General features: G+C 38.5%; 1 protein-coding gene across 1 annotated transcript in view; it reads left to right on the top strand.

The window, feature by feature from the left end:
* The first annotated feature begins 2,969 nt into the window (after positions 1-2,969).
* Positions 2,970-22,917, top strand: part of LOC149940781 (protein O-mannosyl-transferase TMTC1-like) — a 141,520-nt gene continuing 121,572 nt past the window's right edge. Inside the window, exon 1 of the mRNA XM_090179364.1 lies at positions 2,970-3,613. Within this exon, the coding sequence (XP_090035490.1) occupies positions 2,970-3,613 (644 nt within the window). The remainder of the gene's footprint in view (positions 3,614-22,917) is intronic.

Genomic DNA, 22,917 nt, shown 5'->3' with positions numbered 1-22,917 from the left:
TTTAAAATCAGTATTTGTACAGTCTAAAATAAATTTATATTCGCCCCCAATTTTTAATTTCATTGATTTTTATTATTATTATTATTGTTATTATTCGTGTAAATATGCTGATATACTGAACTTAAAAGAAAACATAAAACCCTTAAATTATCGTATGTAAAATTTTTCTTATTGCAAAATATTTCCACATACTCCACGTTAAAAACACTGTAAAACCTACAAATTAAAAATTCTTGTATATATCAAAAACTTGAAATACATATCCCTACTATACACGTTTTCAGTATCAAACCTGTTAAACCAATTTACCAAAAACTTATAAAAAAGTATTCCAAAAATTATAAACTTATAAAAATGTATTCCTGATTTTATCAAAATGTGTTTCTAATAAACACACTTCCCGTGTCCAACCTTGTAGGTTCAATTTCATTTCATTACATTATTTATTAATTACCCATCCAAATCTATTCATAATAATAAATAGTTTATATATATGTTTATTCCAAAGGCTTAAATACGCAAAATAAGTATCTGTGTGAATCAAATAGTGTTTATTTTGGTTTTATTTTATTATTTTTATCATTTTATTTATTTTTTTTTGGTTCCATATTATAACTTTTTTTGTTTCATATTATTATTTTAGTTTTTGTTACAGCTTATTATTTTATTGTGTGTTCTATATTATTATTATTTTTGTTCCATATTATTATTTTTGTTCCATATTATTATTTTTGTTCCATATTATTATTTTTGTTCCATATTATTTTTTTTTGTTCCATATTATTATTTTTGTTCCATATTATTATTTTTGTTCCATATTATTATTTGGGTTCCATATTATTATTTTTGTTCCATATTATTATTTTTGTTCCATATTATTATTTTTGTTCCATATTATTATTATTGCTATTATTATTATATTATTTGTTTATTATCCATCCAAATTTACTCATAATAATACATAGTATCTGTGTGAATCAAATAGTTTGTATTTTGGTTTTATTTTATTAATTCTATCATTTTATTTATTTGGTTCCATATTATTATTTTTTTTCTATATTATTATTTTTTTTCTATATTATTATTTTATTTTTGGTTCCATATAATTATTCATCGAAATTTATTCATAATAATACATAGTTATTATAAATGTTTATTCCAAAGGCTTATACGTAAAATAAGTATCTGTGTGAATCAAATAGTGTTTATTTTGATCTTATTTGATTATTTTTATAATTTTATTTTTTTAATAACTTATATTTTTCTACCCAAATTTATTCAATTAGTATGTATTTAATATACGTAACTTCCTTTGTAATTTAGCATGGCTATTTTCGGCACGTCCACCCTGTGCACATCGAGGGGCTGCTGGGGTACATTTTTACGTATATACATCTTGGCATTCTTTTTCCCCGACGCTTTGTTTTATATTTGCACCCTCTTTTCTTTCTCACTCGAAAAATAAAAGAGAAACTTTTTTCATTTTTTTCCCTTTTCTCTCTTTCTCTCCGCGTTTTTTAATCTCGCGCGTTCTTTTTATCGGGGACCGTCTTCTCGATCTTTTTTTGTTGGAAGGGAAGAAAACGTATTATTTTGTCAATCTGGAAGAAACTGCGAAAAATGCAAACTCTCTCGCACCACACACAAACACGCGGAGGAGAGAGTTTCCAGTTTTCTATAAACGCGCCGTTCAAGGGTATACCACCACTGACGGTCTGAAAAGTACTCTTTCGGGTTTTTTCTTCTCCAGACTGGTGGGTACTACTAGCTAGCGAGGGTTCGGGGGTTCAGCAGGCTCCTAAGGATGGCGAGAAAAAGATGCCCGAGAAGAAGATGAGGAAGAATGAGGAGAAGAGGGAAGAGAGTTTCTTGTCCCTCTTTGGTCGACGCTACGTGCTCGTTGGGGCCTCTCTCGATCCCAGAATGAACTACTCTCATTCCCCAAATCGATGCTTCTTGGCTCCCGGCCCGATCAGGTTCGGGGCCCTACATCTATTTCGTCGCTGCGGAGAGGAGCGACTGGAAGATTCGTAGATGGAGATGCCAGGGGGTACGAAACGGGGTTGGAAAAGTAGCCCGGGGTGGCGGCAACGGAGGAGTGACGGAGTTTAGTGGCAGACCGTATACGAGCGGAACGTGGCGCTTTGCCGGGTGGCCTGTAGAAGGCGCGTAAGGACGACGAGGACGTCGAGGGAGCGACGGAAGAAGAACCCTTCCAGGAGAGCTACCTCCGTCTCCATCCTCGATCTCTCTCCAAAGTCTTCGAATGTTTGAAACGTTCCGACAGACGAGAGGAAAAAGATTTCTTATATACAAAGAGCGGCTATAATGATAGCTCGGGTATAGCGGCGGGCCGGTGGAGGGGGCGCGCACACCACCGATGCCACCACCAGCAGCGCCACTCTAACACACATCGGCAACGGCTTACGCGGCGCAAGCGCGTCGCCTTCTAGCGCTAAATCGGCTGGAGCGCCCTATCGATCTGAACTTTTGAAAGGAGGAGAGAGCGGCCTAGGAGGGCGAACGAGCCAGCGAGTGAGGACGAAAAAACTAGAGCCGAGGAGGGGAGGGGGCCGAAGGGGGGGGGGGCGCCAGGATTCGATCCGCCGAAACTTTGGCCATCGCTAGCTCAGCCGGTAACGTTTAATAATACCGGACTGCTCGCGTAAAACGCGCGTCGATTTAAAGAGCTCCTTCGCTGGCGCTCCGCGGCAGATATTCTTCACTTTATTACGGGCCTTCGAAGTCGTTTGCCGAGAAAAACAACGGCATGTGAAGATATTTTCTTTCTCCGGGAAGGAAGGAAGGGGACCCCGATTTGGCTTTTTATTTTCATTCCGTCGCTCGTCGCGGACCGACCTTCTCCTAGCTCTCTCGCACTCACTCACTCTATCGTCTTCTGGCAAACTCGGAGGTTGTCGTGATTTGATATAAGTTGACCGGGTTTCGCCGGCAAAGACGGTGCCGGGATGGTGCTGGCTTGGATCGGTCAAGACCTCTGGGGCCATCGCGGCTCCAAACGAACATCCGGGCCCGCGGCGACTCATCAGCACCGACACCGTCTGACGACGAACCCGGCTTCCTCGGACCAAAGCAACGGTCATCGACAACGACACCGCGTCAACAACAACCCGAACCAGCACCAACGACATAAAACGAGCCGAGATTCTCGGCAGATTTCGGACGCTTTTAATCATAATTCGGACTCTAACCGAGCCGATCGCGCTGGTACGCTGACCACGGGTCAACAGAGATCCGGCCGGTCCGGCAAGACGCATTCGAAAAGAGGAGGGGCGCGCCACGGGGCCGGTGAAGGGCGCGGAGGCCCCAACGCTCTCTCGGAGGGCCCTAGAACGTTGACGTCGGACGCCGAAATGAATAGTCGCAAGGAGAAGGGTCTTTACGCGCTGCTGACTGTCGTGACATTCTTGTGCTACTGGAATTCCTTGCACGGTGATTTCGTTCACGACGACGTGGTGGCCGTTTGCGGGAATCGCGACGTCCTCGGAAAAACTGCCCTGACGGAACTCTTCTTCAACGACTTCTGGGGGAAGCCCATGGCCGATCCCCGCAGTCACAAATCTTACCGGCCTCTCACCGTTTTCACTTTCAGGTTCGTACGACGTACCAAACCTTCCAAGCAAAATCTTCTTTCATTTTATTTTATTTTTACTTCTTTTTCATTCTTTACTTACTTCTTTAAATGCTTTACGACATTCCTATCGTGTTCGACGGTTGTAAATCTCCGTTTACCGCAATTTAGGTCAAAAACCAATAGCGTTTTACTCTAGTTTTTATTACTCTATATTTTTATATTCAAATATTACCTTTTTTCCACAAAAAAGTATCACTCATTTTTATTAAATTTTTTTCGTAAGAATAGAGGTCGGGGATGGTTAACTTTTATTCAATAGATAAAGCTCTCAAAATTATTTGTAAAAGGTTTTGATCAAGTAATTTATATTTCTGTATTATCTGATTAATTTTTTGATAAATTTGTTAAATTAATCGGAAAAACGACGTTTTTTTCGATAAAAAGCTCAAATTTTCCGAATAATACATGTTTTTTAATCATTTTCCGAAATATTAACCGGTAAATTTCTTTGTTTACATTTTTTTCCCAAAAAAAAATAATTTAATCATGGATAATGATTAACCGTCCCCGACCTCTACGTAAGAACAATAATAAATAATAATAAGTTTAAAGTCCATTCAGATCGTAGCAAATATACACCACGCGTGAAATGATCCCAACGATCGCTTCGCTAAGCCACCGCTAGGAGTCCCAACACCGCGCAATCTCCCGTATAGTATCACCTCGACAAGGTTTGTCTATTATAGATTTAAGATAATCCTAAACGCTCTCAAATCCGGCCACGGAAAAAGTTCCGGAAGAGAGGGCAATTTGGCGCTATACGTAAACGACAGAAGGGAAAAACGGGGAAATGGTGGAAGCTCGGATAGTCCAACATGTAAGAACGCGCTCATAATGACCCTCGCCGCGTGATTAATTTTTAAAACGAGGTTGAAGGATTACCCGATAAGCCCCCTTCTCCTCCCATCCAGCGACAAAATATATACTTTTTTAACTTTTCATTATTTGTTGAGGCTTCGTAGAGAAGCTCTGAAGGTTTGCGGGGAAGTATATTTAAAAGGCCGTTAATGACTTTTCGCAACACTACGTATTAATCTTGTTAGCCGATCTCCATAAGCGGCTTTCTAGCGCGTCTAAAAATAGTCTACTTTCAAGGTGGTTGACTAATAGCGGCGGTACGTAATTGTTAGGCGATAATTAGAATTCCGTTCTGGTTCCTCTCACTCTGTATATATTTCGAATCCTTTTATAGAAATAACTCCCATTCACGCGCCTCCCTATCCCCCCCTCCGGGTCTGATCTCGTCTTTGTCAATTGTAACCCTTTTATCTTTACCCGCAATAAGGCCTGATTTAAATAGCAATATCTTTCTCCTTCTGGCTGGTAAGGTCAGACGCCCTCCAGCAAACCAGGGGTCCACCAAAAATAGATAGTGTACTTTCCATTCACCCCTTATCTAATGGTCCGAAACTTTAATAGGTTACGCCTGAAATGTCGCTTTTACTGTCGAACACGATTCGGGCGTGAGTGTACCCGTTTGTTTACCAATTACGGGGGCTAAAACTATATATATATATAGTTTTAACCCCCCCCTCTGCACTATATATCTATACCCTCCCATCCATTTGTGACACTCAAAATGGCCTGGAGAATTTCTGACGAAATAATGAAAGTCTCTTTTGGGGTCATGTTAGAGAGTCCTGATAAGCGTTAATCCCTCCACCCTTCTAATTTGCGAGGTGTTTATACAAAGGACTGCGTACTACCGCAGTTTCAATTTGGAAGGAGAGAAGATTTACCGAATTTATACGTTTATCTGTTTGTTATTGTCGGTAGCTCTGTTTGTCAATGATTTGTATACGCCCTCAAGCGACCAATTCTCTCCTTTCGCAAAATCAGTTTTCTATTTTTATTATTATTACAAACTTCTTTATAGCTTCCATCTCGTCACGTATAAGTTTTAAATTTATAAAATCGATTTTTATCGTTCTCATTGTCCGTGTACGAATTTTCGTTTTGGTCTATTTTTGACCTACAAACGCCTGTAAATGTGTTCTACTTACAGCACACCCAATGATGAATGAACGAAATATTTATCTCACCAAAATTCCGGTTTTTAATATTAAAACTATTAATTTAAAAAAATGATAATAATAATAATAGTTGTTCCTTTTTTATAGTTCCATATCTCGTAGCAATATAAGTCGAAAATTCGAATTTACTATTATTTTTTTATCAACAAAATCTTGATTGTTGATAGTGTTCAGTACGAATTTTATTTTTAACTTAAAGGCCTAGGTTTTCTTCTGCCTGTTACCATTTAAATTTACTTTCCTTCCAAACAAATACCCAGGGTATTTGCTTGGAAGGAAAGTAAATTTAAAGGGTAACAGGCAGTAGAAAACCTAGGCCTTTAATGCAAGATTTTCAATTTGGTCTATTTTGGACCTAAAAACGCCTAAAAAAGTGTTCCTTTCACAACACACCTAATGAATGAACGACATATTTATTAACAGCTCTCTCTCTCTCTCTCTCTCTCTCTCTCTCTCTCTCTCTCTCTCTCTCTCTCTCTCTCTCTCTCTCTCTCTCTCTCTCTGTCTCTCTCTCTAAAAATAACGTTTTTTTTATTTCAAAACCACTAATTTAAATAAAGAATAGATTATTACTATGGAATTATTTATAAAGTCTTCGTCGCTTCTCTGAGTTTCTTATCGTGCTCTTATCCCATAGAAATGCCGTCGCATTTTCTTTCACAAAAATACCCTAAAAAAAACGATGAAGCTAGATAAAGTAGAGAGTAAATGCCACCGGGGGCTATTTTATTTACGAACGGAGACCCTTTTTATGAAGATATAAGACACTATAGTTTTAGGGAAAAAATGGGATCAATTTGGCGCAAATTTCTGCGCGAGGAAATTAGTCTGAGACAACAGAATTTTTCTCTAAGTCTGCTCAATTTATATCATGCGCAATTTTGAATATTAATTAAAACATTAAAATTTTAACAATTAACAATAACATTTAAGAATATTACCGATCAACTTTAATCAGAAAATCTTCTTTGACTGAGTAGAAAATAATCGAAATTTTAGTAATCAAAAACCGACCAGCTTGGTACCAAAAATACATCAAATATGAGCAGAAAATTCCCTATGTCATTACAGAAAATAGACCAAAGTTTGACCAAAAATCGACCAACTTGTTTCAGAAAACAGATCCAATAGGAACAGAACATCTCCTAAGATTGTAAAAGAAATAGAACAAAGTTTGAGCAATAGCCGACCAACTTTGTTCAGAAAACAAATAAAATATGAACAGAATATCACCCAAATTTTAATATTAGTTCGAAGAATGACCAAAATTGGCCAAGTTAATATACCGAAACCGATCAAATGAAGCAAGAAAGTATACAAAAATTTGATTACTTCTAAACAGATTTTTCTAATAGTATATTCCTCCCCGGGAGACCCCAAAAAATCTGTTTTATCCTCTTTTTTATCCCTAAACAATAAGAGCGCCTTTTGAGCGGATCGCTCAATACTTTCTTTGATCCGTGAGGATGCGCATCTTCCTTCTCTCTTTCTTCTTCCCGGAGCTCGTCTGGAGTACTACGGAGAAGCGATTCCCCGACCTTAAGGGTCTGATATAAGCCCGATGTAATATACATCTTTATTCCAGCCCCGGCTGCTCCGTACGGAGAAGTCGAACTGTCCAAAGAACCAATTCGGGGCTTAGATGAAAGATGCTGAAAACGCGGCGCTCTCGTGCTGGCGCGCGATGCACTAAAACCAGCCATAATTTCCGAATACGCGTCTTATTTATGGTTTTAAGACTATCAAAGAGTTGTAAAAAGGGCCGGCTATGACGGCGGCCTCGATGATATCAGGGGTTACGGTCTCCCCTCTTTTCAAAAAGGAGCTTTTTACCCCGACGGCTATTTAACAGGCACGAAGAGGGTTCCGATGAAAGATAACGGGGGTTCCAACCCCGTACCCCGACCGTCCCCTTTCTCTGGTTTCCTCCGTGCAAGAATTACTCGCGCCTCGAAAGCTATATAGCGCGCCATTTGATATGATCGTTGATGCCGTCTTTTCACCGAGTGCCACGCGCGGGCCTATGTTTTATATCGCCGTTTCCCTTCGTTACGAGGTCCAAACCCCGCTAACTGAACGCGAATGCCACGTAACTCGAGTTACGCGGTTTTTGCTTAAATTAAGCGGTTGGACTTTTTTTACGCAATAAATTATGCGGGATTCTCCGCGGTTAAACGTTTTTGATATATTCAAAAGTTTGAATAGCAAGAAAGTTAATATTGACGTCGTACTCTATTCGAAATCACGGCCTGGAGCGTAGTAAATAGCAAGAAAGTTAATATTGACGTTGTACCCTATTCGAAATCACGGCCTGGCGCGTAGTAAATAGCAAGAAAGTTAATATTGACGTCATACCCTATTCGAAATCACGGCCTTGTGGGTAGTAAATAGCAAGAAAGTTAATATTGACGTCGTACTCTATTCAAAATCACGGCCTTTCGCGTAGTAAATAGCAAGAAAGTTAATATTGACGTCGTACTCTATTCGAAATCATGAAAACATTTGCTTCATAATTACCATAGTAACCAACTATAGATAGCGCCCTACAGCAAGCGATGGAGTGGGTAATGTCTTCGTTACAAAGAATGTATTTATTTATACGGAGGGATAATGACTATCTGGTGACCAATCCATCTCATGGTCTGCCAGTATATTCCTCCCCTTAAACGTCAATCAAATCGAGCCTGTATGTCATTGGTTCTCTAAAGGTTACGTCTTTCAAAGCGATTGCTTCCCTCTTTCTCGTGACGGGGAAATAAAACAATCATCTTAAAAATCCGAAATCACAAAATCATACTAACCATCCTAATAGGTCTTTCCATAAAATAAGCTCATTCGTCACGAAATACGAAGAAGTTTAGTTCAGTTTATTCTTAAAAAGAGGGTGCCTCGTCGAATTAACTCTTATGTTCAGGGCTTTTATTAGTAAAACGTCATCGATACGTCACCCTTGACGCAGCAGCAACATCAAAACAAGAAAGCCAATGTTACTTTAAAGAAATGGCGGAGTGGTTAGCACTTTCGCCTCGCAGCAAGAGGAGCCGGGTTCGATCCCAGCTTGTGGCACTGGGTGAAAACTCGGAACAACTCCTTCTGCGTTGAGTTTGCAAGTTCTCTCCCCACTGGTTTAAGGGGTTTTCCCCCGAGCTCTTCGGTTTCCCCTTCCATAAAAACTTGTTGAGGTTAACGGTAATAGTTAGTGTAGGGAGCTGTTGGCTCGATCACGTGGCATGCAGGGCTTGCCACCACCCTCCTACGCAGTGTAACCCGGCCACCTGAATTAAAAGGCTTCAAAAGTCGCTTGATGACTTAGGCCTAGGGTGGTGCCTTGGGTATTAGCCTAGCTGATTATTATTATTATTATTATTATTATATAGTTTAATATTTATGTTCAACTGATGTTTATTAAAGTCAAAATTTCTAATGAAAATTGTAGAAATTCTGGTTTTAATGGTAGTTCTGTCAATATCAGTAAAACCAGAAGTAAATAATATATTTCTTACGAGATAAGTATTCATCTACCTATTTTGTTAATGTTATTCATTAAACACGTACGTACCCGCTGATTTTTCAAAATTATTTTTGGAAGAAAACATAATGCGGGCGAAATTCATCATATATAACGAGTTTTTAAAACTATTATACCATGCAAAATTATTTAATAATTAGCACATATTCAAATGCAGTGTAATGTTATCATTTTACATACCGGTCTAGAATAAGTACTACGCTTGGTTTGGCGGGAAAATGCCACCCAATTGACCCTTCTCTCGTAATACACTTCTCGTAAAACTCATAACTCACATTTTTCGACCATGTTCATCCGCTTCTATCAGTGAAATAGAAAAACCGACGTAATTCGAGATACTTCATTTTTGTTCCCAATTGAACCCGTCGTTGGCGCTGCGCTTTTGTTAAAACTTGGAATGCGGGAAATCATCTCGTATACTGGAATGAGATATAAAAAAAAAAACATAATAGTTATGGAGTTGGAAATTGGATAACATTACATTCGAGTTTGGGGTTATTCCATAACGCTGGCTCATATACACGATCGAAGGGCGGTACGTGGCAATTTCTGAAGGGTCGACAAACGCGGTCGGGAAGGTAATCCATTATAGTTAACTAAATGAAAGGATTTCATTTTTTTGTTCGTTTCGCGAGTCGGGAACTTCTTCCTTCCCAGCGTCTCTGTAATCGACAACGAATGATACGTGTTAATGGAAGCTACTCCGCTGTCGATGCACCAAAAATCGTGGGGCGTAAGGAATACGCCAGTTATAAGCGTAATTAGAGTTTAATTAGACCCCTTTTCAATCAAATTTAATTGTCGTTATTATTACGTATATCCATCTTAATAATTTGGAAAATGCAAATTTCTAAGGAAGAGCTAAATATTCGCGTTTGTCGGTCAACGGTACGTCTTTTTTGATTGACGACCACAGACGTCCATCTCGAGAGCACTTGTCCTTTAAAGGCTCTTTTAAGGCGTTAATTATTACGTAAGTTTGTGAGTGACGAGCGACGTGACAAGGGACTCGCTTGAACCATCCTTCCGTCAGTGTGGTTACTACATTCTCTTCCTATTCGCTAAATATAGGTAGCGGCTTAAGCAGACGCTATTAGTTTTGCCTCGACGTTATTCGTGAATTTGACTTTATAAATAATGATACTTAATTTTTAATATAATTTTGGCATCGTTTGCTTATATTTTGATAAGTTTATTTAAGAATAAATGTTCCTATGACTTTTTAATTTGTCCGTAACAGACTCTAGATCATAGGCGCAACCTCGGATAAGCTAGCGCCGTTACGCCACCTAGACTCGTTTTGGATGTAAAAGTTACTGAACAACGACGTTGTAATTTTTTTAACTGGTAGTGGAAATGACCAACTGGACATTGATAGACCAGACTATAAATTCCAAGCTAAACCAGTCAAATCCTTCACAAATACTACATATCGCTACTTTAGTGTGACTACGGTTACATGGGGGACTGAACGTCGACGTAAAGGACGGTCGTCTTTCGCGACGTTCAAAAAAGGGGAGCGGTTACAGTGTCGTCGTTCGAGAAAATGCTTTAGAAGGTTTTTCCCGAAAAGGGTTTTTTTTGGTAGGATAAGAAAGGGGTGGGGGTGGTGGCCAAGGTTGTGGCTTGTGTTTGCTAATCATTTTGGCGTTATTAAATGCTATTTATATTTAAATATGCAATAAACTAATAAATTAAAGTTACGCGTGTTAACAAAAAATAAGTATTTTAAGTTAAAACCGATATATTGTAACTTTAATGCACCGTTATAATTTAAAAAAAATGTATTAGTTAAATAACTGTGAAAACAGTAATAATAGTAATTAATAGTGACAAGAATAATATTAGTAATTATTAGTGAAATTCGTATAATAAATAAATAAAACTTTTTAAATCAAAACTGATATAAAATAGTCGGATAGTAGGAGAAAACCCTACTGGCCAAGGAAACGTCGTCGTAAAGAGGTTACATGCAGCGCCGAACGTCGACGTAAGGCGTTAAATCGACGGTTCGAGGTAGTTTTCGTTAAGTCGACGTATCTCTCCGAACGTCGACGTTCGTGCGGTTAAGGCTGGTTTTCACTTGGGCAAAAACGCCACAACGGTGAGAGTCGAGGCAAAAATATTGCATTAGGCCTAACGGGAATTTTTCGCGTCGACGTTCACCGTAGTGGCGTTTTGGCCCTAATGAAAACTAGCCTTTACATGAGGAAAATAAACGTCGACATTTCCTTACGTCGACGCTCCGAGCTCCATATAACCGTAGTCTATGATTAGTAACTCTAGAAAGTTTTAGATATCTGAAGATAATCAGTCACTCCCCTCATCCAGCAATCTGATCTCAAAATGTATACGATTCCTTTTCTCAAGACTACGCGCTCTTACAAGGAGAGTACCCGAGGTGTTTATTGCCGATTTTGTTCAAAGTCGGGCGTAATGTAGACCTATATGAAATATGAAATTTCCAAAAAGGAGACGTTGCACTACCCATTCGATTTGCTATGGCAACCGAAAATGTTTTTGATCACTTAAAACAATAAAATCTCCATTTAAAAAAGCATGAGATTTTCTCAGTTTCACGAAAATTTTGAAAATCACGAAATGTGTAATTTGGACCACATTTAGGTCAATTTCATCAAGTTAGGTAAATTGAAACATTTTTAGGGTAAATTTGTAACAAATATTTGGGTAAAATAAGGAAAAAATCTTATTTTGGTTGTAAGTGGTCAAAAACATTTTCGGTTGCCATGGCAAATCGAATGGTTAGTGCAACGTCTCCTTTTGGGAAATTTCATATCTCATATAGGTCTACATTACGGCTGACTTTGAACTAAATCGGCAATAAACACCTCGGGTACTCTCCTTGTTAGTGTAATTTTTCCCCATTGTTTTGTTTTGTTTGTTTGTTTGTTTGTTTTTTTTAAATTCAGGCTTATTTTCAGTGCTTTTGACGAAGGGTTGGACATTTACCAGAAATGTGTACGAAATCCAGGATTTCAATATATCTTGTTGTATTTCGGATATCTTAACTTTTGTCCCGGATTCCGGGATATCTCAACGGATTTCTCGATTTTGCAATTTCTCGATTTCTCGTCGGATTTCGGGATTTTGAAAAACTTCCAGGCTGGATTTCGGATTTCTTGGAAAGTGTACGGGATTTCTTTGAATGACCGACCCCTCGAATTTTTGCTGGTGTTTATCGTATTGCTAAGAATGCATTTATACATAAGGCGAATGACCAGTCACTGCATTTGACTACTAAAATAAATGCTCTGACTACCAAAATTAATTGAAATCTAGGGGCTCACTTGTCCATTTGACTAGTGAAATATTTATCTAAATATTCATAAATAATAGCGAATATGGCGTATCATAAATTCATCATTCATCAAGCCCATTTTATTTCCTAAAAATCACAACATTCTTGTAGAAAATCAAGTGTCCAGAGAGTCCACTGCACCTCATGCAAGTTCTGATTCTGAATCTCTATCTCATATTAATGCGTCATTTGATGATATTATCAATGAAAATATTTTAAACTAGTCAAAGACTCTAAGTCGTGAAAATATTGTGATCAGCCAAAGTCATGTAACTCAATATCTTCTATTTTAATTCCGACGGGGAAAACAAAATGTTGGCTGTCCTTCTTGTTTTTAAACCCCCGTTTTACCCACACTAGTCAGGCTGACTACTAAAAAAATATCCTTATGTCCAACCCTGAGACAATTTTTATTGTTTGTCTAGCATTCTTTTCCCCATATAATCCAATCAAACCAATGCGGTATTTCATTGGCTTCCCAAAACTTCCGACGTGATAAAAACACCAACGGCTGACGCATTTATCCCCCCCCTCTCTTGAAAGGGCAAAACTATACTACGGTGCTTACGGATCGTCTCAGCATTCTTGATAAAGCTATAGGTAACCTACATGAAGAGATATTATTTGAATTTATAACAATACTATAAATGTAGTATTTATAACAATACTATAAATGTAGTATTTATAACAATACTATAAATGTAGTATTTATAACAATACTATAAATGTAGTATTTATAACAATACTATAAATGTAGTATTTATAACAATACTATAAATGTAGTATTTATAACAATACTATAAATGTAGTATTTATAACAATACTATAAATGTAGTATTTGTAACAATACTATAAATGTAGTATTTATAACAATACTATAAATGTAGTATTTATAACAATACTATAAATGTAGTATTTATAACAATACTATAAATGTAGTATTTGTAACAATACTATAAATGTAGTATTTATAACAATACTATAAATGTAGTATTTATAACAATACTATAAATGTAGTATTTATAACAATACTATAAATGTAGTATTTATAACAATACTATAAATGTAGTATTTATAACAATACTATAAATGTAGTATTTATAACAATACTATAAATGTAGTATTTATAACAATACTATAAATGTAGTATTTATAACAATACTATAAATGTAGTATTTATAACAATACTATAAATGTAGTATTTATAACAATACTATAAATGTAGTATTTGTAACAATACTATAAATGTAGTATTTATAACAATACTATAAATGTAGTATTTATAACAATACTATAAATGTAGTATTTATAACAATACTATAAATGTAGTATTTGTAACAATACTATAAATGTAGTATTTATAACAATACTATAAATGTAGTATTTATAACAATACTATAAATGTAGTATTTATAACAATACTATAAATGTAGTATTTATAACAATACTATAAATGTAGTATTTATAACAATACTATAAATGTAGTATTTATAACAATACTATAAATGTAGTATTTATAACCATACTATAAATGTAGTATTTATAACAATACTATAAATGTAGTATTTATAACAATACTATAAATGTAGTATTTATAACAATACTATAAATGTAGTATTTATAACAATACTATAAATGTAGTATTTATAACAATACTATAAATGTAGTATTTATAACAATACTATAAATGTAGTATTTATAACAATACTATAAATGTAGTATTTATAACAATACTATAAATGTAGTATTTATAACAATACTATAAATGTAGTATTTATAACAATACTATAAATGTAGTATTTATAACAATACTATAAATGTAGTATTTATAACAATACTATAAATGTAGTATTTATAACAATACTATAAATGTAGTATTTATAACAATACTATAAATGTAGTATTTATAACAATACTATAAATGTAGTATTTATAACAATACTATAAATGTAGTATTTATAACAATACTATAAATGTAGTATTTATAACAATACTATAAATGTAGTATTTATAACAATACTATAAATGTAGTATTTATAACAATACTATAAATGTAGTATTTACACAATCAATGAGCTATTGTTATTTCACTGCATACAATATGGTTTGTTTAAACATTCAACCGGTAAATGAGACAGGTTTCGAACTAATATCTCCATAATAAATCAAGTGACTAGGTTAGCACGAGGGGCTAACCACACTTAGAAAATCTGTACACCGGATTACGCTTAGATTACCACTGCCAAAGGCAGGGACTTCAAAGATTACGCGTAATCTCATTAGTACAGTGAAAGGTTCGGCTCTGTACACCGATTACACGGAGTGATCAGCCCCTCGGGTTAGCAAATTGCGTTCTTTCCGATGGGTCAGACATTCAAAGAAATTCCGTATTATTTCCAAAAAATCCGAAGTTCAGTCTGGATTTCATAAGAATCCGGAGAGTTTTTCAAAATCCTGAAATCCGACGTGAAATCTTGAAATCAGACTAGAAATCAATAAATTCCGAAATCCGGGACCAAAGTTTAAAAATCCGAAATCCAACACGAAAGCTTGAATTCCAGCGTGAAATCCCGTATACATGTTTGGTAAATGTCCGACCCCTCGTTTCTTTCATTACGAGCGACTACCAACTGTTCAGGTCATTCAAGTCGTAATTTTGAGATATCTGAAGATAATCAGTTAGTCAGATCAGATATATATATATATATATATATATATATATATATATTATTTTCGATGATTAGTTTTTTCTCTAGATGCGCCTAATTAAATGAGTGTAGCTTTCAGATCCGAAAAATTATTTGTATTTAATGATTTACTAATTAAAACTAACTTTAATTGACTTGAAATATAGAAAAGGCGGACGATTGAAGTGTCAGGAATTCGATGGTGGTTTCAGAGTTTGTCTCCGATGGGTAGTTTTTTCTCTAGATGCGCGGGAATAAATGAGTGTAAAAATGTTCACCACTGCCAAAACTTTCAGACTAGAGTCCTGCAAGATCTATAGTGGGAGCTTGTGGATGGCAGGGATCAAGTCTAAGAATAAACAGTAAACCTATTGGTTTACTTCAATTGTGGAAAGTAAATCAAGATAAACTAACATTAAATTTAATCGGGGGATATGTAAAATCGATAACCGTGAGACATCTGAAATCTGCTCACCTACTGTCTATAGGCTTACAATTAATTCAGATTAGTTTCGGGCCTTAACTATCTGATTTGCATTGGGACTCGTATCAATTGATCTGATAATATCGGAGCGTAATTGCAAGTAATCTGATATGTGGTCTATCGTAATTATTAACTCGGTTCAGATAACGCTACTGTTGTCTGAGAATCAGTGCAAATACATCGAGTCGCAGTGGCGGATCTAGGTGGTAGGCTAAGTAGGCTACAAAATTTCGGAGGGGCCCCCAAATAATGGCATGGTGTTAGCGGTCCATTTTCCATAGCTTAGCCTGCCTCGAAAAATCCTGGATCCGCCACTGCATCCGACCCCTTAATCCTGGAAGGGGATAAACTATAAATTTAAAGAATACAGGTAGAACACCGTGCCTCATATTCATGGTTATTTAGTATAGTTATTGGAAACGGGGTAGATTTTGGGTAATCGCAAAACTGTATCAGTATTCAAGAATGCATGCTCATTCGAACTTCATACGTACCAGATAAAAAATTACATTTCCAATTGCAAATAAAATTTCTTACATATTTTGTAAATTAAATAAATATTACATAAATATACATTATTTCATGAGATTTTCAATTTGAATTATGCTTTGGAAATTTATTTTTGCAAAATTCTAAGAAACAGTTTCGAGATAAAATTAATTCGGACTTAATAAAAGTCACAAAAGAAAAATTTTAAATTGTCACCCCCCCCCCCCTAGCCTCCGTGCAGGTAAACATATATCGAATTTCCTCCATGCGGGGTAGCGGGGTATGTAGCGCCGAAATGGAGAAATCCATTTATTTGAACTTTGAATAGAATTGAATTAAAACTCTTTAAAAGTGCAATCTTACGAAAAGCGAAGGAGTTAATAAGGTTTTTCCAATTAAAAATCTGTGTTAGCTAGAATAGGTGCCGGAAAGAAACTTCTGAAAATGTATAATACACCGCGAACATGGAACAGTCCGAATTAACATTTTGAAAGGTTTTTCTTAATATTTCATTTCAACCGTACTCCGTTTCTGGTGAATTCGTAATAAGGCTCAATTCGGTATAATCAGAAATTTTCAATTAGTAAAGGCAACATGTAAGGAAAACGTTAGGTGCTGATATATAAGTGGTTTTTAAAGTTACATTTCTTTCAATTATGTTTTTTAAACAAATAAGAAACATTCTCTATACACATATTTTGGTACTGTGTTTAATCTCTCTTCTCTTAACCCAGAATGTAAGTTTTATTATTACTTTAAATTTGTTATGGTTTAGCTTTTTTACCCCCTGTTTATTATGGACTTTTCTACCTTTCCACGAATCTTAAATGTATTTATTTACACTTGTTAGAGAGAATAACCATGTTGAGACGACTTTCAGCGTATCTCAATTCCCCTAAAATTTGATGAGTAAGCTCCATAAGTCGGCAACACTTTTGGTTTTCAGTTTCCGGTCCTCCAGTCTCCACTGAAAGGTTGGGTCTCCAGTCCTCCGGTCCTCCAGTTTACAATGAAAGGTTGGGCCTACAGTTTCTAGTCCTCCAGCCTCCATCGCGATTAGAGGCCTCCGGTTTCCAGGTCCCAGTCACCAATCCCGATTAGAGGCCTCCAGTCTCCATATAAATTGCAGGTCTTCGGTCTCGGAAACTGAAACCGGAGGCCGGAGCCGCCGATGTATGGTCGACAACACTTTTGGTCTCCAGTCTCAGGTCCTCCAGTCTCCACTGGAAGGTTGGGCCCCCAGTCTCCGGTCCTCCAGTTTACAATGAAAGGTTGGGCCTACAGTTTCTAGTCCTCCAGCCTCCATCGCGATTAGAGGCCTCCGGTTTCCAGGTCCCAGTCACCAATCCCGATTAGAGGCCTCCAGTCTCCATATAAATTGCAGGTCTTCGGTCTCGGAAACTGAAACTGGAGGCCGGAGCCGCCGATGTATGGTCGACAACACTTTTGGACTCCAGTCTCAGGTCCTCCAGTCTCCACTGGAAGGTTGGGCCCCCAGTCTCCAGTCCTCCAGTTTACAATGAAAGGTTGGGCCTACAGTTTCTAGTCCTCCAGCCTCCATCGCGATTAGAGGCCTCCGGTTTCCAGGTCCCAGTCACCAATCCCGATTAGAGGCCTCCAGTCTCCATATAAATTGCAGGTCTTCGGTCTCGGAAACTGAAACTGGAGGCCGGAGCCGCCGATGTATGGTCGACAACACTTTTGGACTCCAGTCTCAGGTCCTCCAGTCTCCACTGGAAGGTTGGGCCCCCAGTCTCCAGTCCTCCAGTTTACAATGAAAGGTTGGGCCTACAGTTTCTAGTCCTCCAGCCTCCATCGCGATTAGAGGCCTCCGGTTTCCAGGTCCCAGTCACCAATCCCGATTAGAGGCCTCCAGTCTCCATAGAAATCACAGGTCTAGGGTCTCGGAGACTGAAACTGGAGGCCAGAGCGGCCGATGTATGGCCGACAACACTTTTGGTCTCCAGTCTCCGGTCATCCAGTCTCCACTGGAAGGTTGGGCCCCCAGTCTCCGGTCCTCCAGTTTACAATGAAAGGTTGGGCCTACAGTTTCTAGTCCTCCAGCCTCCATCGCGATTAGAGGCCTCCGGTTTCCAGGTCCCAGTCACCAATCCCGATTAGAGGCCTCCAGTCTCCATATAAATTGCAGGTCTTCGGTCTCGGAAACTGAAACCGGAGGCCGGAGCCGCCGATGTATGGTCGACAACACTTTTGGTCTCCAGTCTCAGGTCCTCCAGTCTCCACTGGAAGGTTGGGCCCCCAGTCTCCAGTCCTCCAGTTTACAATGAAAGGTTGGGCCTACAGTTTCTAGTCCTCCAGCCTCCATCGCGATTAGAGGCCTCCGGTTTCCAGGTCCCAGTCACCAATCCCGATTAGAGGCCTCCAGTCTCCATAGAAATCGCAGGTCTCCAGTCTCGGAAACTGAAACTGGAGGACGGGGCCACCGATGTATGGTCGATAACACTTTTGGTGTACAGTTTTGGTCCTCCAGTCTCCACTGGAAGGTTGGGCCCCCAGTCTCCAGTCCTCCAGTTTACAATGAAAGGTTGGGCCTACAGTTTCTAGTCCTCCAGCCTCCATCGCGATTAGAGGCCTCCGGTTTCCAGGTCCCAGTCACCAATCCCGATTAGAGGCCTCCAGTCTCCATAGAAATCGCAGGTCTCCAGTCTCGGAAACTGAAACTGGAGGACGGGGCCACCGATGTATGGTCGATAACACTTTTGGTCTACAGTTTTGGTCCTCCAGTCTCCAGTGGAAGGTTGAGCCTCCAGTCTCCGGTCCTTCAGTTTCCAATGGAAGGTTGGGCCTACAGTTTCTAGTCCTCCAGCCTCCATCGCGATTAGAGGCCTCCGGTTTCCAGGTCCCAGTCACCAATCCCGATTAGAGGCCTCCAGTCTCCATAGAAATCACAGGTCTAGGGTCTCGGAGACTGAAACTGGAGGCCAGAGCGGCCGATGTATGGTCGACAACACTTTTGGTCTCCAGTCTCCGGTCATCCAATCTCAATCGCGACTAGAGACACGCGGTGACCATCCCGACTAAAGGTCTCCAGTCTCCATAGAAATCGCAGGTCTCCGGTCTCGGAGGCCTAAGATTGGAGACTTGAGGCTGGATGATAAGCTCCTTCGCCCTTATCTTATTGGTTTTATGAAACTTCCCCGATGGAAGCTAACACCGATGTAATTTTCGAATAAATACATTTTTATATAAACTAAAATATTAAATAGTAAAACGGTTTATAAAATAGATAAAATTTTATTTATAATAACCGCCTTCACGAAGGAAAGAAACTAAGAGAGTGCACTACACAAGTTTTCAGTATTCTGGATCGTCTGCAGGTGTTACTTAACTAAATTAGTAATTTTTTATAATAAATAGTTGTAGCTTTTAATCGCGTCGTATCTTGTAAAACTTTAAACCAAAACTAAGAATACTCAATATATGAAAACATCATTGTTTTAAATAAAGAATTAATTTACGTAGACCAAATGCCTACATTCGCGCTTGGGTGCTGTTTTTTGGATAATCCTTTCCTACCACCAATAGTTCAATGTTCAATCTTAAATATCACCTCGACAACCAGGAGGCGCTAAGAAAGGCTAAGTGCACTCTCCTAGATATACAATTCTAGTTTCTAGCAGGCTCTTTGAAGAATATCTAAGGATCCATTGAAGCTTGAAAAATGGGCGGGTCCTAACCTACTTCGAATGTAAGATGTTACGCGCGTTTTTCCCCCCAAAATTCATTGGCTCGCCGCCGTCGCTAAGAAACCACGCCGCGGAAAGAAAATTAAGGAAACTTCCTCGGAAAGTAGACTTTCCAAGAAATGAATTTAAGAATTCCCGATTAGCTCTCACTTTGAAGATGTTTTTCGAGAAACTGTTCCACGTATTTAGATAGTTAAAAAAGGGGCAGAGAAGGTAAGGCCATTGATTAAATAAGTACTAAAGGATGTTCCACGAGCTAACATCCTAGTGCACCCACTTCTTCGACCACCTGTCTAGCCAGGGGCAACCGGATATGAGTTTGTAGCGCCACCTATTTTTTGCTTTAAAATATCGCCCAATTGTCGAATTCGTCTGCTATTTTTGGGAATATCACAAGCACGCCGGTTTGTTTGCCCCATGATAGAACTATAAAAAATACTAACTTCCGTTTTGCAATCAGGCGCCGCCAGGTGGGTACGTTAGAGGATATTTTGGCGTTTTTTCGTTCGTGGAACATCCTCTACTATTTAATCCATGGTAAGGCTTGATGTCGACTAGGAGACGGATTTAGCTATAACGCGTCGCGATCGAAATCGCCGCTGTAAACCCGAGGGGCTAACCACTTTTAGAAAGTCTGTACACCGGATTACGCTTAGATTAGCACTGCCAAAGGCAGGGACTTCAAAGATTATGCGTAATCCCATTAGTACAGTCAAAGGTATGGCTCTGTACACCGATTACGCGGAGTGATCAGCCCCTCGTGTAAACCACACCCGTTTCTATGATAATCATCAGAGTTTTACTTAAACATTCCAAGTGTGTACATTTATAATGATATATCTCTTCCGAAATCGTCCACTCAGACAAGTCTACAGATACCAATTGATCAATTGCTTAAGCGTGCGTTTTTGAAAGATCAAAAGTATTTATCGCACGCACACACCGACACACAGAGTTCCAATGGAACGATGTAAACACGGAATAAAACTAAAGCATAACAGATGTAAAAGAACGTGGGAATATTCCAACTGGGGACCCGCCAAGAACTCTTTTCTTTTTTAAGTGATGCAACGAATGAACGTTCGTCGCAACTCCTCGCTGTCGGAACCAAACCCCAATTTGGAAGCGTTCGTAGACGTTTAGGAATTTCAATCAACCCTATCTTAAGTATATAAGAAGGTGCGGAGAATGAAGGCGGGAGAGTATAAGCGAAATAAAAAAAGAAATCTGTAAACTCGATTTAAGCGGATGGCGGGGGGTAGAATGGGGGTAGCGCGATTCCTATTATTCGAAGCCGTAAGTGGTTTATGGATGAGGCTTTCAATTGATCTGGAATCGCGTTTTTTCGCTCGGCTAAAATGCCAGAGAAACGAGCCGCCCTATTCGAGACGACGTGTGGCCGCTCTCTTTTGCTCATCTTACAGCGTTCTAAGAAATATTCCAGCACCAGATTTTCGCCCTGAAGAAACCCAGAAGACGCGGCCATAAAAGGAAAAAAAACACATTTTTATATTGCGCTAGGATGATGCTATCGAAGAAGATAATCTTGGTACGCGTCCGAAGCTTCTTCGCCAGCATCCAACGGAAGGAATAACAGCAATGATTTCGGAATAGATTCGTAGGAAGTTAGAAAAAAAATAAGAGGTTGTTACTGAGTTGGACGAAAACGCTTTTATTCTCGATTCATCCAAGACGTGGATCAGATCCATCTTCTGGTTTTAATGGGAACTTCAGAGTTATATCAATTACGTTTGACGAAATTCCATTACACTACATTTGTCAAAATTACGTATACAGTAAAATTTCAAAATTCCTTGATTGCGCGGTAACCAGTCTGAAAATTTAATAAAAACCGAAACATAACTGTGGTATCTGAAATTTACCTCATTCTTCAAATTGCATGGCTCGCCTGCGCTAAACCTTTCCACCACAATATTAAAATATAATATTAAAAATATTAAATATCGAGCTTAAAGGGGAACGGCCAAGCTTTTCCAAATATGGTCTTATTTCCGTATCAAAAGATTAACAAGACGTTCAATATACTAACACGTACCTTTTTTGTCTTGAAAAAATAGCTTTTGGCCCAAAAAGTTGAAACGAAAAATAACGCCAGGTGTTTGGGTTTCAATTTTCGCCGCCATCTTAGGGGCTGCCGCCAGCGCCCTTAACCCCGTATGAGTGATTTGCGAACTATCCTAACTTTTAAAATCGAGCAATTTAGGCTTAGGTCTCTGGAACGCGCCGCCGACTTCTCACTAGGTGTCGCGGCGGCGCGCGCTTTTCGATTTCCCGAAATTTCTTTATTTTATTAAAAATTAACTACTCAATATTTTTTGATGCGGTTTTCGCCATAAATTTTAGTTTTTAACGGGCTATAGGGCTATCTAACTGGTTAAAGCTTGACCGTTCCCCTTTAAGATTTTGCGCGCTTGTTTAATATACGGATGGTATGTTTCAAATATCGACACAGTGGTGCTTCAATCGGCTCTGCATTAAAAGACCCAAGCTATCAATCTAGTTCAGTAGTTTCCAGTTCATACCCATCTATTTGAATAAACATGATATTAATCCCCGGAGACATTGGGATCAAATTGCTTGGTATAATTTATTATCAAGTCCGCATAAATTACATTCCAGAGCCATACACCGCGATTATAATAATATAATTCACCCGACAGTTCACGTATGAAATTAAAACCTATCATTTATTTCAAAAATAATGTTAACTAGAAAACGAAGATAACCTATAATTAACGAGAGTCTTTTTAATTGGACTCCGTTGGCCGCTGTTAATCGAAAGCGTCAACTAAGACGTCATTGGGCCTAATTCGTTTATGCCAATTAGCCTCTGAAATTTACCGACTTTATTTCCCCTCCAGTGAACCCCCCGCTCTCTCTCTCTCCATATGGCGTGAGTAGTTTCGGGTGCGTGCAGTAACGCGGCTTGGCTCTTCTCAACCGCAAAGAAAAAGCCAGAAGTGAGCGGAAAAAACAGCGTCTCTCTTTCAACG

This window comes from Leiobunum rupestre, chromosome 6 (genome assembly GCF_980474605.1).
Source record: "Leiobunum rupestre chromosome 6, qqLeiRupe1.1.hap1, whole genome shotgun sequence".
NCBI classification, from domain to species: Eukaryota; Metazoa; Arthropoda; class Arachnida; order Opiliones; family Sclerosomatidae; genus Leiobunum; species Leiobunum rupestre.
Note: the sequence above shows the minus strand (reverse complement) of the source record. Positions and strands in the feature narration are given on the sequence as shown.